The 21042-nt window shown below is 37.3% G+C and overlaps 1 protein-coding gene across 1 annotated transcript; it reads left to right on the top strand.

The window, feature by feature from the left end:
• The first annotated feature begins 13682 nt into the window (after positions 1–13682).
• LOC110627575 (methylesterase 10) lies at positions 13683–16772 on the top strand. The gene is made up of 3 exons (XM_043948614.1): positions 13683–14064; positions 14234–14365; positions 16434–16772. Exons 1-3 carry the CDS (start codon positions 13699–13701, stop codon positions 16716–16718), a joined length of 783 nt encoding a protein of 260 aa, XP_043804549.1. The 5' UTR covers positions 13683–13698; the 3' UTR covers positions 16719–16772.
• Positions 16773–21042: the final 4270 nt, after the last annotated feature.

Genomic DNA, 21042 nt, shown 5'->3' with positions numbered 1-21042 from the left:
CCGTCCGTCTGAGGATGGAAAGCAGTGCTGAAATCTAGCCTGGTACCCATAGCACTCTGCAGACTCCGTCAAAACCTGGAGGTGAACTGGGGTCCTCTATCAGACACTATTGAAACAGGAGCCCCATGCAGCCTGACCACTTCATCAACAAACACCTGCGCCAATTTGTCCACAAAATAGCCACTCCTGACAGGGATGAAGTGAGCAGATTTGGTCAGTCTGTCCACAATCACCCATATGGAGTCCAATCTGTTGGACGCTGCCGGTAACCCCACCATGAAATCCATAGCTATATTCTCCCATTTCCACTTTGGAATCGGCAGTGGGTTAAGCATTCCAGCCGGCTTCTGATGTTCCAACTTCACCCTCTGACATACTTCGCAGGCTGACACGAACTGTGCCACTTCTCTCTTTATAGCTGGCCACCAATACACTCTTTTCAGATCCTGATAAATTTTGGTGGCTCCAGGGTGAACACTGTATCTAGCATTATGAGCCTCTCTCATAATGTCACCTTTCAGATTCACGTCATCTGGTACACATAATCTGTTCCCATAGCGGAGGATCCCCTTACTGTCAAATCTGAACTCTTCGTTCTTGCCTAACTGAACAGTCCTGGCAATTTTCACTAACTCTGGGTCCTCATGCTGTTTCTGAGCCACCTGTTCCAGAAACACAGGTGTCACTCTCATTTGGGCTATCAAAGCACCTGTACCAGACAACTCCAACTGCAAACCTTCATTAATAAGCTTATGAAACTCTTTCACCACTGGTCTCCTCTCTGCTGTGATATGGGATAGACTGCCAAGTGATTTCCGGCTTAGGGCGTCTGCCACAACATTCGCCTTACCCGGATGGTACTGAATCTTGCAATCATAGTCACTAAGCAGTTCTACCCATCTTCTTTGTCTCAAGTTCAACTCTCTCTGACTCAGGATGTACTGCAGGCTTTTATGATCTGTGAAGATCTCACATTTAATCCCATAAAGGTAATGCCTCCATATCTTGAGTGCAAAGATCACAGCTGCCATCTCTAGGTCATGTGTAGGATAATTCAACTCATGCTTCTTCAGCTGGCTAGAAGCATAAGCAATTACCCTCTCATTCTGCATCAACACACAACCTAGTCCCACACGAGACGCATCACAATACATTGTGAAGTCTTCATTACTAGTAGGCAGAGCTAACACCGGTGCCGACGTCAACCTTTTCTTCAGCTCTTCGAAGCTCTCTTCACACTGGTTAGTCCACACAAACTTCTGGTTCTTTTTGGTCAACCTGTTCATAGGAGCTGCAATCTTAGAGAAGTCCTGAACGAACCTCCTGTAATAACCTGCCAGACCCAAGAAGCTCTTGATCTCTGTCACTGTTGTGGGTCTAGGCCAGTTAGCTACCGCTTCCACCTTCTTGGGGTCCACTTTGATTCCATTTTCTGATACGACATGCCCCAAGAATGAAATGCTCCTCAACTAGAACTCACACTTGGAGAACTTGGCATACAAGCCGTGTTCCCTCAAGGTCTGCAAGACTAACCTCAGATGATGGGCATGCTCCTCTGCATTCCTGGAATACACTAAGATATCATCTATGAAGACAATAACAAAGTGATCCAGATACTGACTGAAAACTCTGTTCATGAGGTCCATGAATGCTGCAGGGGCTAAGCACAATTCTAATCATCATTACATTACTTTACATTACATCATTTCACAATTCATTACATTACATTACATGTCCACTACTATTCTACTACATAAACATAACCATAGCCACAACCTGATGATCTCTTGAACTATCTCTGTCCCTGCAAACCTGGGGTTAGGGAAAAGGGGTGAGCTGAAAAGCCCAGTGAGCAGAATAATAAAACAGTTTATTTAAATATATGCTTTCATGAAATGCATCACATCACAAACAATACACATCAAGGATGGACTTGTCACCAATAGCCCTCTACATAGTCCAATTGTGCCAGGGTGTAGAATGGACCTCTGGTCTTTCCCTTACATAACATAACATAACATGTCCAACTATGCCAGGGGCGATACGGCCACACCTGGTCTTCTCTTTCATATAACATATCATATCAAGTCCAACTGTGCCAGGGGCGATACGGCCACACTTGGTCTTTCCATCTCATATCATATCATATCATATCATATCATATTAGAGGGCTAGAGGATCATCCAATATCCATCCACATCATCATCATCATATTATGCAATCCATCATATTCGTGAATTTCTAATGCAAAACAAACTATTACATATCATGGCACTTATGATGCATGAAACATACTAAAAATCCAGTTACTTTGGAATAAAAAGGAGTTCTGTTCTACTCACCTCTGGCTGACGCTTTCCTAACTCTAGAGCAGCTAACTCACTGCTGAACACCTCGGTTCCTCAGGTCCGATCCTACACAGGTGGACTAAAATGAGGGACCAAACATACTCTAACAGGACTCTAAACATCTCCCCAAAAATCCCCCTAAAAACATCATAAAATATGCATGCAAAACAGGCAAAGGAAGGCTGGACAGGGCACCTTCGGCAGCCGAATGCTCCCACAGATCCGAAAGTCAGGCACTTTCGGAGGCAGGTTCGGCGGCCGAAAGTCTCCTCCAGAGACGAAAGTCAGGCACTTTCGGCGGCGCCTTCGGCGGCCGAAAGTCCATTTTCGGGGGCAAGTTTAGGCGGCCAAAGATTGCTTCCACAGGCAGGTTCGGTGGCCGAAACCACCTTCAGCGGCCGAACCTGGGTTCTCTAGAAAGGCAGAACCCGATTCCGCCTCATGGAATCCACCTCCAAAACCTCCCACAAACACATTCAACACTTCCAAAACATGCACAACTCATACAATAAGCATATAGGGGTCTCAAACTAGCTAAACCCCCAACAAACATCACATAAACATGCCTTAACATACTTTTATCATAAAGGGTATCAAAACCCTAACATGCAATCTCTACTCTAAACATGCATTCCTAGCCCTTAACCCTCAAAACATACTTAAAACATTATAAAAGATAAGGATCTACACTTATCTCTTAAAGATCGAGGATGGGTGTGACCCAAACTTGGAGATGTGGAGGAAAAGAGCTCCAAAGGTCTCCAAGCTCCAAAACCTTGATCCAAGCTTAAAACTCTTCAAAACAAAGATAAAACTAATGAAAACTTGAGGGATTTGAAGAAAAAGCATAAAAACAACCAAAGGAGAGCATGAACTCACCTATGCCCGAAAAGAGAGAAAACTCGCCCATTTTCCGACAAGGGGCCTTTTATAGGTGGCCGGCCAAACTTCCTTCGGCAGCCAAAGCTGCTCCCGCAACTCCACCACGTTCGGCGGCTGAACTTGGAGTTCGGCGGCAGCAAAAATAAGCCACTTTCGGAAGCCTAACGTGCCCCCCTAAACAGCCCCATGTTCGGCGACCGAACTTGAGATTCAGCAGCCGAACCTGGGTTCTTGCCTCCATGGTCTTTTCTTTCAAAACTCATTTCCTTTCTTCTTTAAAACCATAAAACATGTAAAGACATTTTAGAAAACCTTTATTTTACCCTTTTAGAAGGTTCCGACATCCGAGATTTCTGGATTCCAATGGAGATTCCGCCGGAAAGTTAGAATTCTGATGTCGGGGTCTAGCCGGGTATTACATTCTCCCCCCCTTAAGAACATTCTTCCCCGAATGTTCCTCAACTAGCACATGCATACACATAATATAAACATAAACATAACACATAAACTCAAGCCTTAAAAGAAACACGGTACTTGTAATACCCGGCTAGATCAGGCATCGGAATTCTTACCGTTCGGTGGAATTCGAGGATGTCGGAGGTTTCTAGAAGGGTAGAGTGAAGGTTTTCTAAAAGATTTTTAAGTATTTTAATGATTTTTAAATAAAAAGGATTGAGTTTTGAAGAGAAAAGACCATGGGGACATTTGCCAGGTTCGGCCCCCGAATGTTAAGTTCGGCCGCCGAAAGTGCCCAATGTTCGGCCCCCGAAGGTTAAGTTCGGCCCCCGAAAGTTGCATGGTTTTGCATGCAGTTTCGGCAGCCGAAGCTGAGGAAGTCGGCTAGTGGTGCACGCTCCTCAGTCCGTGATTTGGACAGGTGTTTGCCTCCAGATCGTGACCAGAGGTTAGGCCACGTCTCCCTTGACTCATCTGCAAGCTTTAATAAGCTTAAGCAGAGGGTTGATCGTGTAGAAGTGGTTTTGAGAGAAAAAGAGAGAAAAGATGAGGTTTAGTGGTTTGAAGCTTGTGTAGGGGATTTGCTGAGTTCAGATCATTCCTGTTCTGATTTCAGGAGGTAAGGGAAGTCTTTAAGTTGTTTTAATGAGTTTTAACAGCTTTTTGAAAGAGGTTATGGGAGTGTATGCATGAGTTGCATGCTTAGGTTAGTTTTGATGTTTTAATGGTGAAAGCATGATTATATGTTGTGTTAGTTGTTTTGTTGGAGTTTAAGTTGTTTTAAGCTCCTTTATGCTTGTTAAAGTGTTTATGCATGTTTTAGAGGGGTTACATATATGTATTGAGGGCTGAGCAGGTGATGGAGGGACTGGCAGGCGTCCTTGTGCACGAAACTGAGTTCTGGATGAACTCAGGTTCGGCCGCCGAAAGTCCAAGTTAGGCCGCCGAACATGCCTGACTTTCGTCTCTGGAGGAGACATTCGGCCGCCGAAGGTGCTGCCGAAGGTGCCCTGTCCAGCCTTCCTTTGCTTATTTTGCATGCATGTTTTGAGGTGTTTTAGAGGGGTTTTGGGAAGGTGTATAAAGGATGTTAAGAGATGTTTACCTGTTGTATAGAGTATGTTTGGTACCTCATTTAAGTCCTCCATTGTAGGATTGGACCCGAGAAAACGAGGTGTTTAGCAATCTTCAGAGTTAGAATTGGTCCAGAGCTAGTTAGCCCAGAGTTAGCTAAGCAGAGGCTACAGGTGAGTGGAACTAAACCTTATATTTTAATTTGAAAAATGACACGCTCTTAACATGATCCATGCATCATAAAATGCCATGTTATATAGTAGGTTGTGTTGCATTAGAATTCACGAATATGCTGCATTGCATAAGATTGTATTTGTGTGGATGAATGTTGGATGATCCATAGCCCCTGCTATCAGTGAGATACTATGAGATCAGATGAGATATGGCATGAGATAGCCATACCAGGTCGCCCCTGGATAGTCCAGGTCGCTCCTGGTACTATGAGATAGACAGTTTGACCTGACTCAGATAGAGAAGTCCAGGTGAGGCCTAATCGCCCCTGGCACAGTTGGCCTTGTGATAAAGTCAGGAAAGAGAAGTCCAGGTGAGGCCTAATCGCCCCTGGCAAGTTGGACATATTGTTATATGTATACAGTAAAGGGCTATTGGTGACAAGTTCATCCTTGAGGTGATATGTTTGTGACGTGATACATTTCATGAAAGCATGTAATTAATGAACTGTTTACTGTTCCTTCTCACTGGGCTGTAGTAGCTCATCCCACTCCCTTAACCCCAGTTTTGCAGGTTCTGAGATTAGCTGTGAGAAGTCAAAGTCAGCAAGAGTAAAGAGGAAGGATATGCATGAATGTATGTTTGTAATCGAATAGTGGACATGATGTAATTAAAAGATTAATTGTAATGTATTGATATGTACTGTCATATACTGGATAGACTAATGCTTTCCCTAGTGTCATTGCTATAGTGTGATGTATGATCTATCCCTTTGTACATGAATCCTGTTTTACGTTTCTTGATGAGAAATGTGTGAGTAGGCTTAATGTATGGCTTTGATGAGATACCAGTGGATTGTGTTACAGATGAAAAGGGTTTCAATCCCTTGAACTCCAGCAGATAGTAGTCCCTGGTATAGGCCCTGAGGGCCATGTCTGATTGACATATCTGAGTAGCAGTAGTTAAGCCTACAGAGTTTTACAGGATTATTGAGTTGTTCTATATCATGTATGGGATTTATCAGGTACACAGAGAGTATAGTTGGCTGACTACGGGTCCCGGCGGCCTTAAGCCGATCTGGATCCTAGTGCCAGTGATGGTTCGGGCCGTTACTGAGGGGTACCGGTTTCCGGGTCGTTACAGTACTACTAGAGTATGAACTCCCGGTCTCCCAGGCGCACTTCTCATACCGAGGTGATTCCAAAGGACTTTCACCATCGAGATTTCCTTTTATTCTCAGCTGATGGTACTTGGATCTCAGACCTATCTTGGAGAAGCAACCTGCTCCTGCTAGCTGGTCAAATAGATCATCAATCCTAGGCAATGGGTACTTATTCTTGGTAGTGACTTTGTTCAACTGCCTGTAGTTGATAGAAAGTCTAAGGGATCCATCCTTCTTTTTCACAAACAGAACTGGAGCACCCCAAGGCGAGGTACTCGGTCGGATGAAGCCCTTATCTACTAGCTCTTGCAACTGTTCTTTCAACTCAGCTGGTGCCATCCTATAGGGAGGGATAGAGATCGGTCTAGTTCCAGGCATCAATTCTATTTCAAACTCTATCTCCCTAGCAGGTGGTAAACCTGGCAGCTCGTCTAGGAAAACATCTAAAAACTCTCTAACCACGGGCACTGAGGTGGGCTCTCTAACATAACTATCCAGTTCTCTCACATGAGCTAGAAAACCCTGACAATCCCTCCTGAGAAACCTACGAGCCTGTAGGGTTGATATCAAACCTCTAGGTGTACCCCTCCTGTCTCCTCTGAAGACAACCTCTGACCCATCTTGACCTCTGAACCTGACTACCTTGTCTCTGCAGTCCGAGGTAGCACCATGGGTAGATAGCCAATGCATCCCTAGAATGACATCAAAATCCGTCAAATCTAGAACTACAAGGTCGGCTGGAAGGCATCTACTCTCCACAAACACTGGACAAAGCCGGCAGACTGACTCTGCCACTGACGGGTCACACTTGGGTCCACTGACCCATAGGGGACACTCTAACCCAAAGACCATCAAACCCAACCTCTCAAGGGCGCTCGGAGCAACAAAAGAATGAGATGCACTAGGGTCCATTAAAGCATAAACATCCGAACAACCAATGATGAGATTATCTGACACTACGGTGTTTGATGCATTTGCCTCCTGCTGTGTCATAGTGAAGATCCGCGCTGGAGCTGATGGACCTTCACCCCTAAAGCCCACTGAAGATGAGGCTGCCCCTCTCCCTCTGCCTCTGCCACTGGCCTGAGTCGCGACTGGAGCTACTGGCTGAGCCACACTACCAGAAGCTGTCTGCTGGGACTGTGCCATAAAAGCTGCTCTAGGACACTCCCGTGCCATGTGTCCCTCCTGCCCACATCTGAAGCAGGCTGTCGTCCCAAACCGACATACTCCCTTGTGCGGCTTCCCACACTTCATACATACTGCATTGTCTGCACCTGAGCTCGAGCCACCTCCTAATCCCAGACCTGACTTTATCTTGTTCCAGAACTTGTTCTTCTTTGACTTCTTAGTGGTATTACCCCACTTTTTACTGCCTGAAACTGCTGCACTCAAAAAAGGAGGGTCTAACTTTCCCCCACCTGGAGTCTTGGAACCAGAAGGCTGTGCCACAGACTACTTAACTTTTCCTTCGATTATTGTACTAGCCTCCATTCTTCGGGCCATATCCACTATGGCATGGAAACTCTCCCTCTCTGCTGATTGGATCAAGGAGGAATACCTGGAATGAAGCTTCATGATATACCTCCTAGCCTTCTTCTGATATGTGTCCAGATTTTGCCCTGCAAACGGCAACAGCTCCAAGAACTTATCTGTGTACTCATCTACACTCATCTCCTCCATCTGCTTTAACTATTCGAACTCAATCATCTTCAACTCCCTTGAACTATCAGGGAAAGCCCATCCTGCAAACTCATTAGCAAACTCCTCCCATGATAGACTGTCCAGCCTTAGGTTCACATAGTTTTTAAACCACTCTCGGGCCTTCTTGCACTTCATTGTGAACCCAGCCATCTGAATTGCTCTACTGTCATTTGCCCCTAACTCATCCGTTATCATCTTGACTGTCCTGAGGTACTCAAACGGATCATCACCTGATTCATACTTAGGAGCATCCAACTTCAAGTAGTCAGTCATTTTGGCCTTGCTCCCTCCATATGAGCTAGGTTTAGGTACTTGGACTTCTGGGACTACAGGTTCAACTGGTGGTGGAGGAGGTGTAACATTCCCTGGATTAGGGTTTGCTATACCTGGATAAAAGGATGGGGGTGGGTACATAGGGTACTGTGAGTACGGTGGGTATGGCATGTAAGAAGAATAAAGGTTAAAGCTGGGGTAATCCGATGTACCTCCCATCGAATACCCGGGATTCTGTGAAAAGGGTGGGTATTGGGGTGGTTGAACAAACCCCGAGGCCTGAGTGCCTCCCTGAGACTCTCCCATGCCCTCTTCCGACATGCTCACACCAAGACTGCCATCCCTCCTCTAATCCACATCCATATCATCCCCCACATCTTCTGACACTCCTCCCTGAACTGTTCCCCTTCTGCTCACATCGAAAGACCTTCTAGGGTCCCTTGACACTCTCTCCCTACTAGACCTGCAGGACATTGCCCTAGGCAAAGCAGGAGGATGGGCATCCGTGTCCTCATCCTGAGGTGGTCTTCCAGTCAATCGTGCAAATCGACGAGTTCCTCTCATCTTGCTTACTGAAAAACAGCACACATCACATAAAACATTAGCATCATATGGTTCATGTGGAAACACATGAACCCGCATCACATACATAGCATATCATCAATGCACATGCATAAAATCATGGCATTTCACATCATTATTCAAGACAGGACTCTACATCCTATCCTAGTGGACATGATTTTTCCTATTGTGCTTGCCCTTCTATAACCTCTATGAGCCCGACACACTATAGGTCCGACCATATGAACCGGGCTCTGATACCAATCTGTAACGACCCGAAAACTGGACCGCTACCGGCGCTAGGATCCAGATCGACATAAGGTCGCCGGGACCCGTAGCAAGCCTAACATACATCCTGTATACCTGTTAAATCCCATACACGATCGTACATATACATAAAAACTTTAAACTTCTTCTTTCATTTACCAATGACTCGCGGTTGTCGAAGTCGGTAAAAAATAACCTTCTTAGTTATCAACAATTTACAACTACAGATAGTGGTGAATGATCGAATCCACAGAGAATTGATTACCTATTTATTTTTCTCAATCAAGACCAAGAGAACTAAGTGAAAACACAATTGAAAGCAAGTAATTGAAAGCTGAATGAAAGTGCAATAAAAGTAAAAAGGAGGGTTTTGAGATAATTTGACTAACAACTATTAAAAGCAATTAAAACAGCAAGTGATTAAAATAAAAGAGGAAATCAATATGAGAAAAGTCTAGTTGAAGATATGGATCCACTTTGGTTGTTTGGGTTGATCATTGAAACTTAGGTTTTCTTGATTCATTCAATAGATTAGTTATGGAGGTGGAAAACGCTTCTCACCACCATGTCTCTCCTTATGATTAAATCAATTAGGGAACTTCCTCTAATCAATTACTAATTAACAAATTGCCATGGAATGTCCTTGGGTCTTAGGCATCAAAATAATTGTCAATTGCATAAAGAATGAGAGAGATCCAACCCTAGCTACTCAAACGCATGAGATGTTGCTAGATCATGCAATTCCTTAGTTTTTACACCAAGTGTTCTTAGGTCAGAATATTTCCAGCAATTACGGACTAACAAATATCCCAACTAACAATCAATTAACTTTGCAATCAAGAATCAAGTGGCCAATTTGATCAAAACAACAAAGCAATCTTAGAATTAAGCACAATTGCATGAATATTGAACTAATCAAAGATAAACACTTTATGTTCAGATCCCACAACCCATAAAAACAACCTTAGTTTCAACCAAACTTCAACTAGAATTAAGGGTTTCAGCCACTCATGGCTGAACCAAAACAGAAAAATAGAAGAAAAGAAAGTAAGAAGATGAAGAACCAAAAGTGGAGAGGGAAGGAAGGGGCTGCCGAACCCTTTGGAGAAGATGGGGGATCCAAAATCTGCCACTTCATGTCTTCTTGAGGCCTTTAAATAAGTCTTGGAGGGGCTGCCTAGGGTTTCTTGGGTGTCCATGCATTCTTTTAGAGATTTTCCAAAGTGCCCTTGGTCTTGTATGTGCCTTGTGTGGAGTTGCATGGACTTTTTGATCTTTGTTGTTGCCCAAGGTGTATCCAAGAAGCCTTCTTCACATTATTCATGCACTAAAGAGGAAGGTGGAGCCTTGATTTGAATTTTGAATATGCATGGCATAAAGTGGGAAACATGTGATCTCCAGGATTTGACTTATTGGACAAGGAGGAGGCTGTTCGGAGGGACTTTCGGCCGCCTAAGTCTAGTTTCGGGGGCTGGACTTTCGGCTCTGGAGTGAAGGTTCGGCGACCGAAGGTGCCGCCGAAGATGGGTCACTTTCGGCTCTGGACCAGACTTTCAGCCGCCGAAGGTGCTTCCGAAGATGACTGATTTTTGGCTTCTGAAAGCGCTTCCGAAGGTGGCTTTTCCAGTTTTGGCACTTTTTGGTATTTTTAAGAGCATTTTCTCCAAATTGTTCCTTTACACCTAATATCTGCAAAACATAATTTAAACCATAAAATTAGGTAGAAAAGGTGTAAATAAACATCAATAAGATCATGATAATATGGACTAAAATATGCTCTATCAACCAAGCTTAACCTGTGCATGCACATAACCACAAACATAAAACCCCACACTGGAGCCCTCAACAAATGCTCCAATGGGGTAACATATCATACATTAAGCTTAGTTTACATAAATCATCATTAAAATATTTCATAGATAATGTGCAAAAAGGGATTTACTTTACATATTAGGGTCAAGCACAACTCTAAACCTCGATATATGTCATTACATTACATTATATTACTATACTTTACATTACATGTCCACATCTAACTATTACATACAACATGACTTCTTTACTTTTGCTGACTTTCTAGTCTATCCCGTACCTGCAAACCTGGGGGATTAAGGGAATGGGGTGAGCTACTAGAGCCCAGTGAGCAGAATAATAAAACATTATATCAAAATTCATGCTTTCATGAAATGCATCACATCACAAACAATTCACATTAAAGATGAACTTGCCACCAATAGCCCTCTACATTTCCAATAGTGCCAGAACGTGGAATGGGTCATAGTCTTTCTCTTACATAACATATCATAATATTCCAAGGTGCCAGAGACGTAGAATGGGTCTTCCTGGACTTTCTCTTACATAGTGCCAGGGACGTAGAATGGGTCTTCCTGGACTTTCGTACCGTAACATCATCATATCATACCATATCATTTCATACGAGGGCTAATGGATCATCCAATGTTCATCCACAACAACAACATATTATGCAATGCAACATATTCGTGAATTCTAATGCAAACAATCTAATATATCTCATGGCATTCGTGATGCATGAACATGCTCAAAATTGATTTATTTGTTTTGAAACATAAAGATTTATTCTACTCACCTCAAGTTAGCTCTGAAAAGACACTGAAGCAGCTATCTCACTGCTAGGGTCCTCGGCTCCTCGGCTCCTCGGGTCCGAACCTACACAGGTGGACTCAAATGAGTTACCAAACATACATGAACATGACTCTAAACATCTCCCCAAAAACCCCCTAAAACACCTTAAAACAATCATAGAAATCATGCAAAGGAAGGTTAAACAGGACACCTTCGGCGGTAGGTTCGGCGGTTGAAAGTCCCTCCAGAGCCGAAACTCAGCCACTTTCGACAGCACCTTCGGCGGCCGAAAGTGGTTCCTGAGCCGAAACTCGTGCATGTTTGGCAGCACCTTCGGCGGCCGAAACTCCCTTCCAGAGCTGAAAATCCAACTTTCGGGGGCAGGGTTTGGCAGCCAAAGGCTTGCCTCCACAGGCAGGTTCGGCGGCCGAAAGTCCTTCGGCTGCCGAACCTGAGTTCTCCCAAAGTGGCAGAACTCAGCTTCCTCATGCACATTTTACCTCCCAAACCATTCAAACATGCATTTAGCTATTCTACAACATGCATACACAAGCAAATAAACTAACCTAAACCCCAACACAAACACATATAGCAACTCATACAACACACATTATCCATAAACTCAACATTAACCTAAACATGCATTTCTACCCCATAACCCCTCAAAACTTGTTTAAAATATACAAGAAAGGTAGGATCTAAGCTTACCTCTTGAAGATCGAGAGGAGAGACGATCCTAACTTGGAGATGGGAGAAATCTAGCTCCTTGGGTCTCCAAGCTCCAAAACTTGATCTTAGCTTCAAAAATCTTCAAAACCAAGTTAAAACTTTTTAAAACTTGAAAGATTTGAGGAAAATCATCAAAACCAACCATGGGAGGGCATGGACTCACCGTTGGCCGAAAATAGGGGAGAAAGCTCGCCCATTTTCGGCCATGGGGCCTTTTATAGGTGGCTGGCCAGGCCACCCTCGAAAGCCGAAGGTGACTCCAAAACTCATGCATGTTCGGCGGCCGAACATGAGGTTCGGCAGCCGAACCTGGATTTCCCTCTATGGTCTTTTTCATTCAAAACTCAATTTCTTTCTTACTTAAAATCATAAAATACATGAAAACATTTTATAAAAACATGTTTTTACCCTTCTAGAGGTTTCCGACATCCGAGATTCCACCGGACGGTAGAAATTCCGATACCGGAGTCTAGCCGGATATTACAGAAAACTCGCCAATTTTCAGACAAGGGGCCTTTTATAGGTGGCTGGCCAGACCACCTTCGGGGGCCAAAGGTGCTCCTAAACTTCACCATATTCGGCGGCCGAACCTGGCTTTCCTTCCTTGGTGCTTTTCTTTCAAAAACTCAATTTCTTTCTTACCTAAAACCTTAAAACACATGAAAACATTTTAGAAAAATATATTTTACCCTTCTAGAGAATTCCGACATCCGAGATTCCACCGGACGGTAGAAATTTTGATGTAGGCGTCTAGCCGGATATTACAGGCCCAATTCTTCTACAAGGGCTTAACTGCAGCCCAAGTGCCAGTAGCCCTACAGTCATCAGTCATGATCTCTATTTTCTGATTTATAGTTAATTATTGTGGAAAATTCTTATAAGTATCTAAGAGTGTATACTCATCCAATTTAAGATTGACATATCATCCAAAATTATAGTAAATCTTATTTAAAATATGATAGGATCCTCATATAAATATGATATTCTATTGATTATGTGGCTTAAATTTTAGATATATTTTTTCATAGACCGAATTGTGATCCGGCTATAAAATTGCTCAGCTACTGAAATTGGAGAAAAGAAATGAAAATCTGTGTAGGATAGTGGAGGGTTTGAGACATTTGTGAGATTATATCACTCTTTTACCTTATTCGTAAAATGTAAATTTTACAGTTGAATTATATTAATTTTTATATCTATCCTCTCTCTCTTTCTTACATATGTGATTGACAAGTTATTTATTTTTTAATATATTTTAATTTCTAATTAATTAAATATGTAAATAAGATGCATATAAAATTTTTCAATAACCTATATTTCTACAAATTAAAATGATATGTATATATTTCTAAAAATTGGAAATTAGATTATAAGACAAAAAGAAGAAAGAGAACAATCGAGCGGTGGGTCCATCCAATGTCCAGCATCTTATCTATATATCTCTTTGAGCAGTTGAGCAAGTAAGAGATGGAAGAGAAGCAAAGGCACTTTGTATTAGTCCATGGAGCCTGCTATGGAGCATGGTGTTGGTATAAGTTAATCACTCTTCTAAAATCAGCTGGTCACAAAGTTACAGCTCTCGACCTTGCTGCTTCCGGTGTCCATCCAAAGCAGGTGCATGAACTCCGATCAATATCAGACTATTGTGAGCCGTTGACGAAATTTATGATGTCTCTGCCGGCAGAAGAAAGAGTGATTCTAGTTGGCCACAGTTTTGGTGGACTCGGCATATCAATTGCTATGGAAAAGTTCCCTGAGAAAATTTCTGCTGGAGTCTTTGCTGCTGCAATCATGCCAGGTCCTGATTTCACTTACACAACTGTAAAAGAAGAGGTGAGTTTAATCTCTCTTTGTAATTCTTCTTTGGGCAAATTATATAAATACAAAAAATACGAAATTTAGTGATTGAAATATTTAATTTTAATAATTTATCAACCTTTTCTATAAAATAATTTATTGGTGATATATATATCTGTAATTAACAAAAAACAAAAAAGTGCAGTATGCTAGAAGGATGGATCGCAATGTGGACACACAATATACATACGATGATGGTCCCAACAATCCTCCAACCTCCAGTCTTTTTGGACCCATTGGTATGTCAACCATGGTGTACCAACTCTCACCACCTGAGGTAACAATTTTCTTTCTTTATTATTATTATTTTAATTATCGAAGCTTTGGTTAGGTTTGAATTAACCACTCACAGATTTGAAGATGACTATAATATTATTGAGTTAATATTTATGATTAGGGCTATAGGTATTAAAAAGCTAAAATTTTTATGTGTTTTGATAATTTAATTTGATTTTCAAATCTTTGCACAATAATTTAAATTTTCAAAATTTTTACATATTTTATCCTTTTTATAATTCAATTTAAAAATTGTATACAACCTTTTATGACAGTACAACTGACCTTTTAAAGTATGGTGGTAAATACATATTGTTGTCAATGCATATTGTGTGTTCATTGAAAATTTTTTATTAAAACTGACTTTTTAAAATTGTTTCAATTGTACACTCACAGATTTAGTCCGGTGGTAAATGCATATACATAAATCTGAGAGATTTCAGGTTCTACTCCCGATCTCCAATCTTTAATTCCCATTTCAATACATCTAAATAAATATAAGAGGTATCAGAAAAAAAGTTATTTCAATTGTACCTATCACATTATTAATCACTTGTCATGTCAACGCTATATCATCATGTCCCATCACTAAAATTTAAAATTAATCATAAAAAAATTCTGTATTTTATTTTTATTATAATTTCACTCTATACTTTTTTTTGTCAATTAAACTCTACCCTTACTTGTATTGTTAGAGACTTATAAAATTATTAAGTTACTCTTTTTCACTATTAAATATATTTAAAAATTACTATTATTATTATTATTCATTTTTTTATTTTTATCAATAATTTTATAATAATAATAATTTATCTTAATCTTATTTTGACTAAAATTATTATCAACCAATTTTTTTTAAATTTGTCTAATATATTTTGCTATTTAGCATTACTTTTAAAATTATCATCAAGAAAATAAACTTGTTAAATATATTAGTCATGAAGTATTAAAAACAACTTGAAGATATTAAAAATAATAAAAATAATTTTTAAGATATTTTTTAATTATTTTTTAAACTCTCAAGTATGATACTAATTCATAATTATTTTTTTAAATTATACTAATATTTAGAGTGAATTTCAAAAAAATTAATAAAATAAATAATTTGTAAAAAAAAAATCCTATACTTTTAATTTTGTTGCAATTCTACCCTAAGCTTTTAAGTTATTATCAATTTTACTTTGAAATTTGTTGATGTGGCATACTGACATGGCATGCTGATATGGCATTGATGTGGCGAGTGATATGACAATTCCATTAGTTTTTAACGGCACAAATAACAACGGAATACAATTTAAGTAATTTTAAAATGTCAAATTTTAATTGATAAAAAATATATAATATAATTGCGACAATAAAAAATACACTTTTTTTAGTCATTTAACTCAAAACAAAATATGTTAGTTGTATTAACATGTGAAATCATACATACTTCTTCTATGTTAAACTTCAAAATTAAATCCTGCAAACCCACTTTGAAAATTTAGACTATAATAATGATTAATTATGTGACTTCAATTTTGATTATATTTTCTTTATGGATTGAATTATAACTCAATTTAAAAAATTTATGCAGCGACTTGAACTGAATAATAAAATAGAGATTAACATTGAGAATACTTGTATTTTTAATTTCCTACCATATAATATATTATATAAGATTTTAAAAATACACTGATATAAGTGTTTTGAAAATTTTTTGAGATTGTATTATTTTTCGTTATAGTAGAATTTTATATATACTTTCTCTGTTGACGTAAATTTTACGATCGAATTATGTTAAACTTTTATGTTTTTTCACTTTTTTTTCTCTAATATTATAATTGATAGTGCATGTATAACTAGAATTGCATATTTGTTTTAACAATAACAAAATCTAAAGAATTAGATTAAATTAATAAACTCACAAACGTTTGCATTTGACTGCCAATATTCCTTATTATTATTGTTATTATACTTTAGAAGGAAAAGAACTCTCAAAATTAAACTTTAAATATTATATTTTATAAAATAGACACATGCTATAAAATAGTAATAATAGTGCTTATTCATTTAATTTCTTAACCCAGGATTTAATGCTTGGAATGATGTTGATAAGACCTCATCGTCTCCTTAGCGATGCAGCAGTACAAATAGAAGCAGAGCTTACCAAGGAAAGGCATGGAACGGTTCCACGAATTTATATTGTGTGTGGCCAAGATAAAACTCTAAAGCTAGATTTGCAGAGGTGGATGATCCAACAAAATCCACCTGATGAAGTAAAGCTTATATCTGATTCTGATCACATGGTCATGTTTTCAAAACCGCAAGAACTCTGTTGTTGCCTCCAAGAGATTGCAAACAAATACTTTTGAATATATTCCATGCATTTGTTGGGCAAAATTATTCAGTGTAATTGCTATATTTGCTATATGTTTAATGATTATAAATTAACCATTAATTATGGTTAAATTTATATGAATTTACCATAATTAATGATAGTAATAAAATCGTTATACTATATTGAACGATGTGAAATACAAGTATAAACTACATCTTTAAATCATATCTTCTACCCTACCATCCTCAGTCCATGCCTCTTTTATTGCTTTAGTTCCCAAGATTGCAGGCTCAACAAAGATGCAGGATTTTAGGCCTATATGTTTGATTCAAGGGGTTTACAAAATCATCGTAAAAGTTTTAGCATCTAGATTAAAGAATGTTCTTCCAAGTATCATCAGCAATGATCAAAGTGTTTTTGTCTCTAATAGGCAAATTCTTGATAGTTATATCATTGCATTTGGGTTGATTGATTTCAAAAAAAAAAAAAAAAAAAAAAAAATGAATGATCGCTTTCTTTTTAAAGTCGACTTCGAAAAGGTGTTTGACTCAATTTCTTGGAGACCCATTGATTTAATTTTCAGGATCAGAATAATGATTTATTTTTAATTTATAATCTAACAGAAAGTCATAAGAAGAGAGGAATAAAATAGAAAAAATGAGAATGATTTTCTTTGTGAAAATGCATACTATTTATAGTGAAAAAATAGCCGTTGTAACCTATTATAAAAATTTTGAAATAATATAATCAAATCTGCAAAAAAATTATAACGATCAAACTTAATATTAGATTTAAATATCAAACATGCAAAGTAAAAAAACTCACAAATAAAATTTTCAACGATTATAAAATCTTATAAGAAGATAATTATATTTGAAATTTAAAAATATTTAATTGGTAAAAAATGAATATTTATTGGTAAGTTAAAATCTTTTGAAATCTAAATTCATTTTTACAACAATCTCCCACATATTTTAAAACATTTTTCATTATTGGGCTTAAAATTTGAGTGTATATGTTTCGAATTTATTTTGGACTATGAACCAAACCTAGAATAATAAGATTTAACATACAGAGTAATTGATAAAACTTTTGTTTCTATGAATCAAAAACTCGTTTTGGTAGGCATTAAATTTCATTAATCTCATAACACTTCACAGATCTTGTTGTCAATGTTGTTTCGTGCTAATAGGTCATGCACATGCCTGGTAGTTCATAAGTACTTTAGATATTATGCCACAATCTCATAAAAGCGGCCCCACTCCATATTTATATAGTGATATCATCAAGTGTATAAGAAGGGACAACGTTAAATAGTGCTAGCAGAACTAACAAGTAACTTGTTATTATCCATATGAACTTTTTTCATGGGATCTCCAATCACAAAAGTTGGATTCTTATCACTGTTAATTTCGTATTGGTTAAATCTCATTCCTCTCGATGTATTAACTTCTTTTTTAAAGATTTAGTCAATAAATTGGCCAAATTCACTTTGACTTCACATAATTAATAAAAATAATTCCAAATTCGCAGCAACTGCTTAACCATATCATGTCTTAGACGAATATGTTTATTTTTACTATTAAAAATTTTATTTTTTACAATAACTATTGCTGTTTAGCAATCACAATACACGGATGATATTGATTTTATTCTCAACATAATATTTGTTAAGAAATTTTTTAGCCACTCAAGCCTCATTGTCATCAAATTTCAGAGCAATAAACTCTATCTCCCTAATGATTTTGACAATAATAGTTGATTTCCAAGTAATTGCATCACCATCTAGATTAAATACATAATTACTAGTGGATTTTATCTCATTTGAATTTAAAATCCAATTAACATCATTATTTTCTTCTAAATAGTAGGACATCCACTGTATAAAATATCATAATTCATGGTAGTTTGATTAAAGTAGCCCAATGATCATAATTAGATTATGTGGAAATCTGTTCAATCTACATAGCACAAGCTATATCAAATCTAAAAAATTCATTAAATGCAACAATTTTCTAATAATATGTGTATATCTAAATTGAGCAGTAATATCTATTCTTCTTTGAGAATTAGTATTATATGGGGTATTCACTAATTTAACATTGAGCTGTTTAAATTTTTTTAGAAGAAACTCAATATTAATGCTTTTATTATATAGTTATACTACCATTCCAATTTTAATATCCAAGTCACAATTGCTTCCTTTATATATTTTATATCAAATTTATGAATAGAGAAACATTTTAATTTCACATACTATATTATAACTTGTGTCAAATATAAGCATATCATTTACATATAAACAAATGATCACATGTTCATTGTGTATAAACTATACACTAGCAAAAACTTGATGAAATATCTAGTGTCACTGTATAGGTGCTTATTTCAAAGTATATAAATATCTAAAAATTTTATTTCCTTGATTAGGAATAAGACAACTCTTATACTACATAAATATTTTTTTAAATCTTCACAACAAAAAAAATTCATTTGGTGGATAAAGTTTTACATAATGAAACTAGGGCAATTAAATTTCAACACTTTTTTTTAGGATCAATAATCATATTTTTAGCAAAATACCCCATACTTTTAAATATTTTAGGTCAATCTTATCATTTTTTTTTAATTCATAAGAGTCTTCTCAATTTATTATTTGTTTTCTTCTATTTCATTACTCTTAATGTTATTATGAATAAAATAAATACAAACATGTGTAAGAGTAATAAGACTTCATAATAATTTATTACTATAAACTTTTCAAAAATAAAAGACCACTAAAATTTTACAAAAAAAAAAAAAAAAACTATCCATCACTTTATAATTGACTATATATATATATAAATATAAATATATATTTACATATTTTTAGAAAAAGTAAATAGTGGATTGGGAGGTGGTGATGTAAGCACAACCAACAACACCAAAAATGATGAGCTAGCATTGTCTCAAGGACCAATTACAAGGTTGAGATCCAAGAGATTGAAGGAAGCACTTTAAGGATTCATGAAGAGATATGTTGATGTTAGTGTATATGCTCTAAGCCATTATCTTAGACCTTTTTGTATGTCGTTTTGGTTATTAATAAAAGAAGTGTTTATCATTATTATTTGTTTGCATGTTACATAATAATGATTATCATCCCTAGTTACTTATTATTATGTTGATAATAATAAAATATAGCTAGTATGATTATTGATTGATAATCATGAGATGATTATGTATATGTTGATATAATTCAATAGTCATAGATACTTGTTAGAGAACAAAGTATTGGATGGACCCGCACTGAAATCACTACATGGGTTATTGTCATAAGTGAATTTCAAAGTAGTTATGTCTTAATCCTTTGACTTGAGATTGTCATAGTTTCCAATATGAGGACTATTATGTTTTGACATAACCAAACATTGTTTTTAATCGGACAATCATAAAGGTTATGATTGAGCATAATAGAAATTATGTAGAGGATAATGAACAATCAAGATAGGATTTGTCCCTCTCTATGAGAGAGATATCTTCTGGGCCCCTCGATAAGTGAGACTGAGAAATGCATGGCCGTGCTCAAATGAATTGATAGTGTGATCAATATCATTTGAATTTATCAGTCTACTTAGAGATCGAGAAATCATAAGTTTGAACATTATAAGTTTGACATTGATCATGACTTATGTTCAAGCTAGATATCGTGTGACAAAAGTATTAATTCATGTTCTATTTATTAGGTTTTATCGGACTATTGATCCTTATATTAGTTGGGTAGTCATAATGTCTTGTTAGAGGCCACTTATGACTTATGAGCCTTGTGGGATTGGGCCTATTGCCAATTAATATGAGCCTATTGGGTCACACACAAAAGAACATTGTTGATGTGCTATATCATATTAATGGGCTAAAAGCCCAAAGCCCATTAATATAATTAATAATAATAAAGTGTTATTATTATTAATCATTAATATAATTAATAATAGTAAAGTGCTATTATTATGAATATTAATAATTAATATAATTAATAATAATAAAGTATTATTATTATTAATATTAATTATTAATATAATTAATAATAATAAAGTGTTATTATTATTAATCATTTATTATTATGAAATAATAATATTTAAAAGATCTGCAGTCTATCTGTAACTGTTACAGATAAAGGACTCTATCACTTAAGATATTTGAGTATCTGCGAGATTGTGATAGTGGGTTATGAACACAACTCCTTTTAGGAAAAGGAGTTGTGGGATGAACACAACTCCTTTAGGAAAAGGAGTTGTGGGAAAAACAAAAGACTGAAACATATAAATACTCCTTCTACGAATTGTGGAATGTACGTTTTTGAGAAAACTCAATCTAAAAAG

This window comes from Manihot esculenta, chromosome 12 (genome assembly GCF_001659605.2).
Source record: "Manihot esculenta cultivar AM560-2 chromosome 12, M.esculenta_v8, whole genome shotgun sequence".
Classification (NCBI taxonomy): domain Eukaryota; kingdom Viridiplantae; phylum Streptophyta; class Magnoliopsida; order Malpighiales; family Euphorbiaceae; genus Manihot; species Manihot esculenta.
Note: the sequence above shows the minus strand (reverse complement) of the source record. Positions and strands in the feature narration are given on the sequence as shown.

Excerpts from the sequence above, each read along its gene's own strand:
- LOC110627575 (XM_043948614.1), top strand. The coding sequence starts at position 13,699 with ATGGAAGAGAAGCAAAGGCACTTTGTATTAGTCCATGGAGCCTGCTAT. Across the intron at positions 14,065-14,233 it reads ACACAACTGTAAAAGAAGAG|TATGCTAGAAGGATGGATCG; the intron begins GTGAGTTTAATC and ends AAAAAAGTGCAG. Across the intron at positions 14,366-16,433 it reads ACCAACTCTCACCACCTGAG|GATTTAATGCTTGGAATGAT; the intron begins GTAACAATTTTC and ends TTCTTAACCCAG.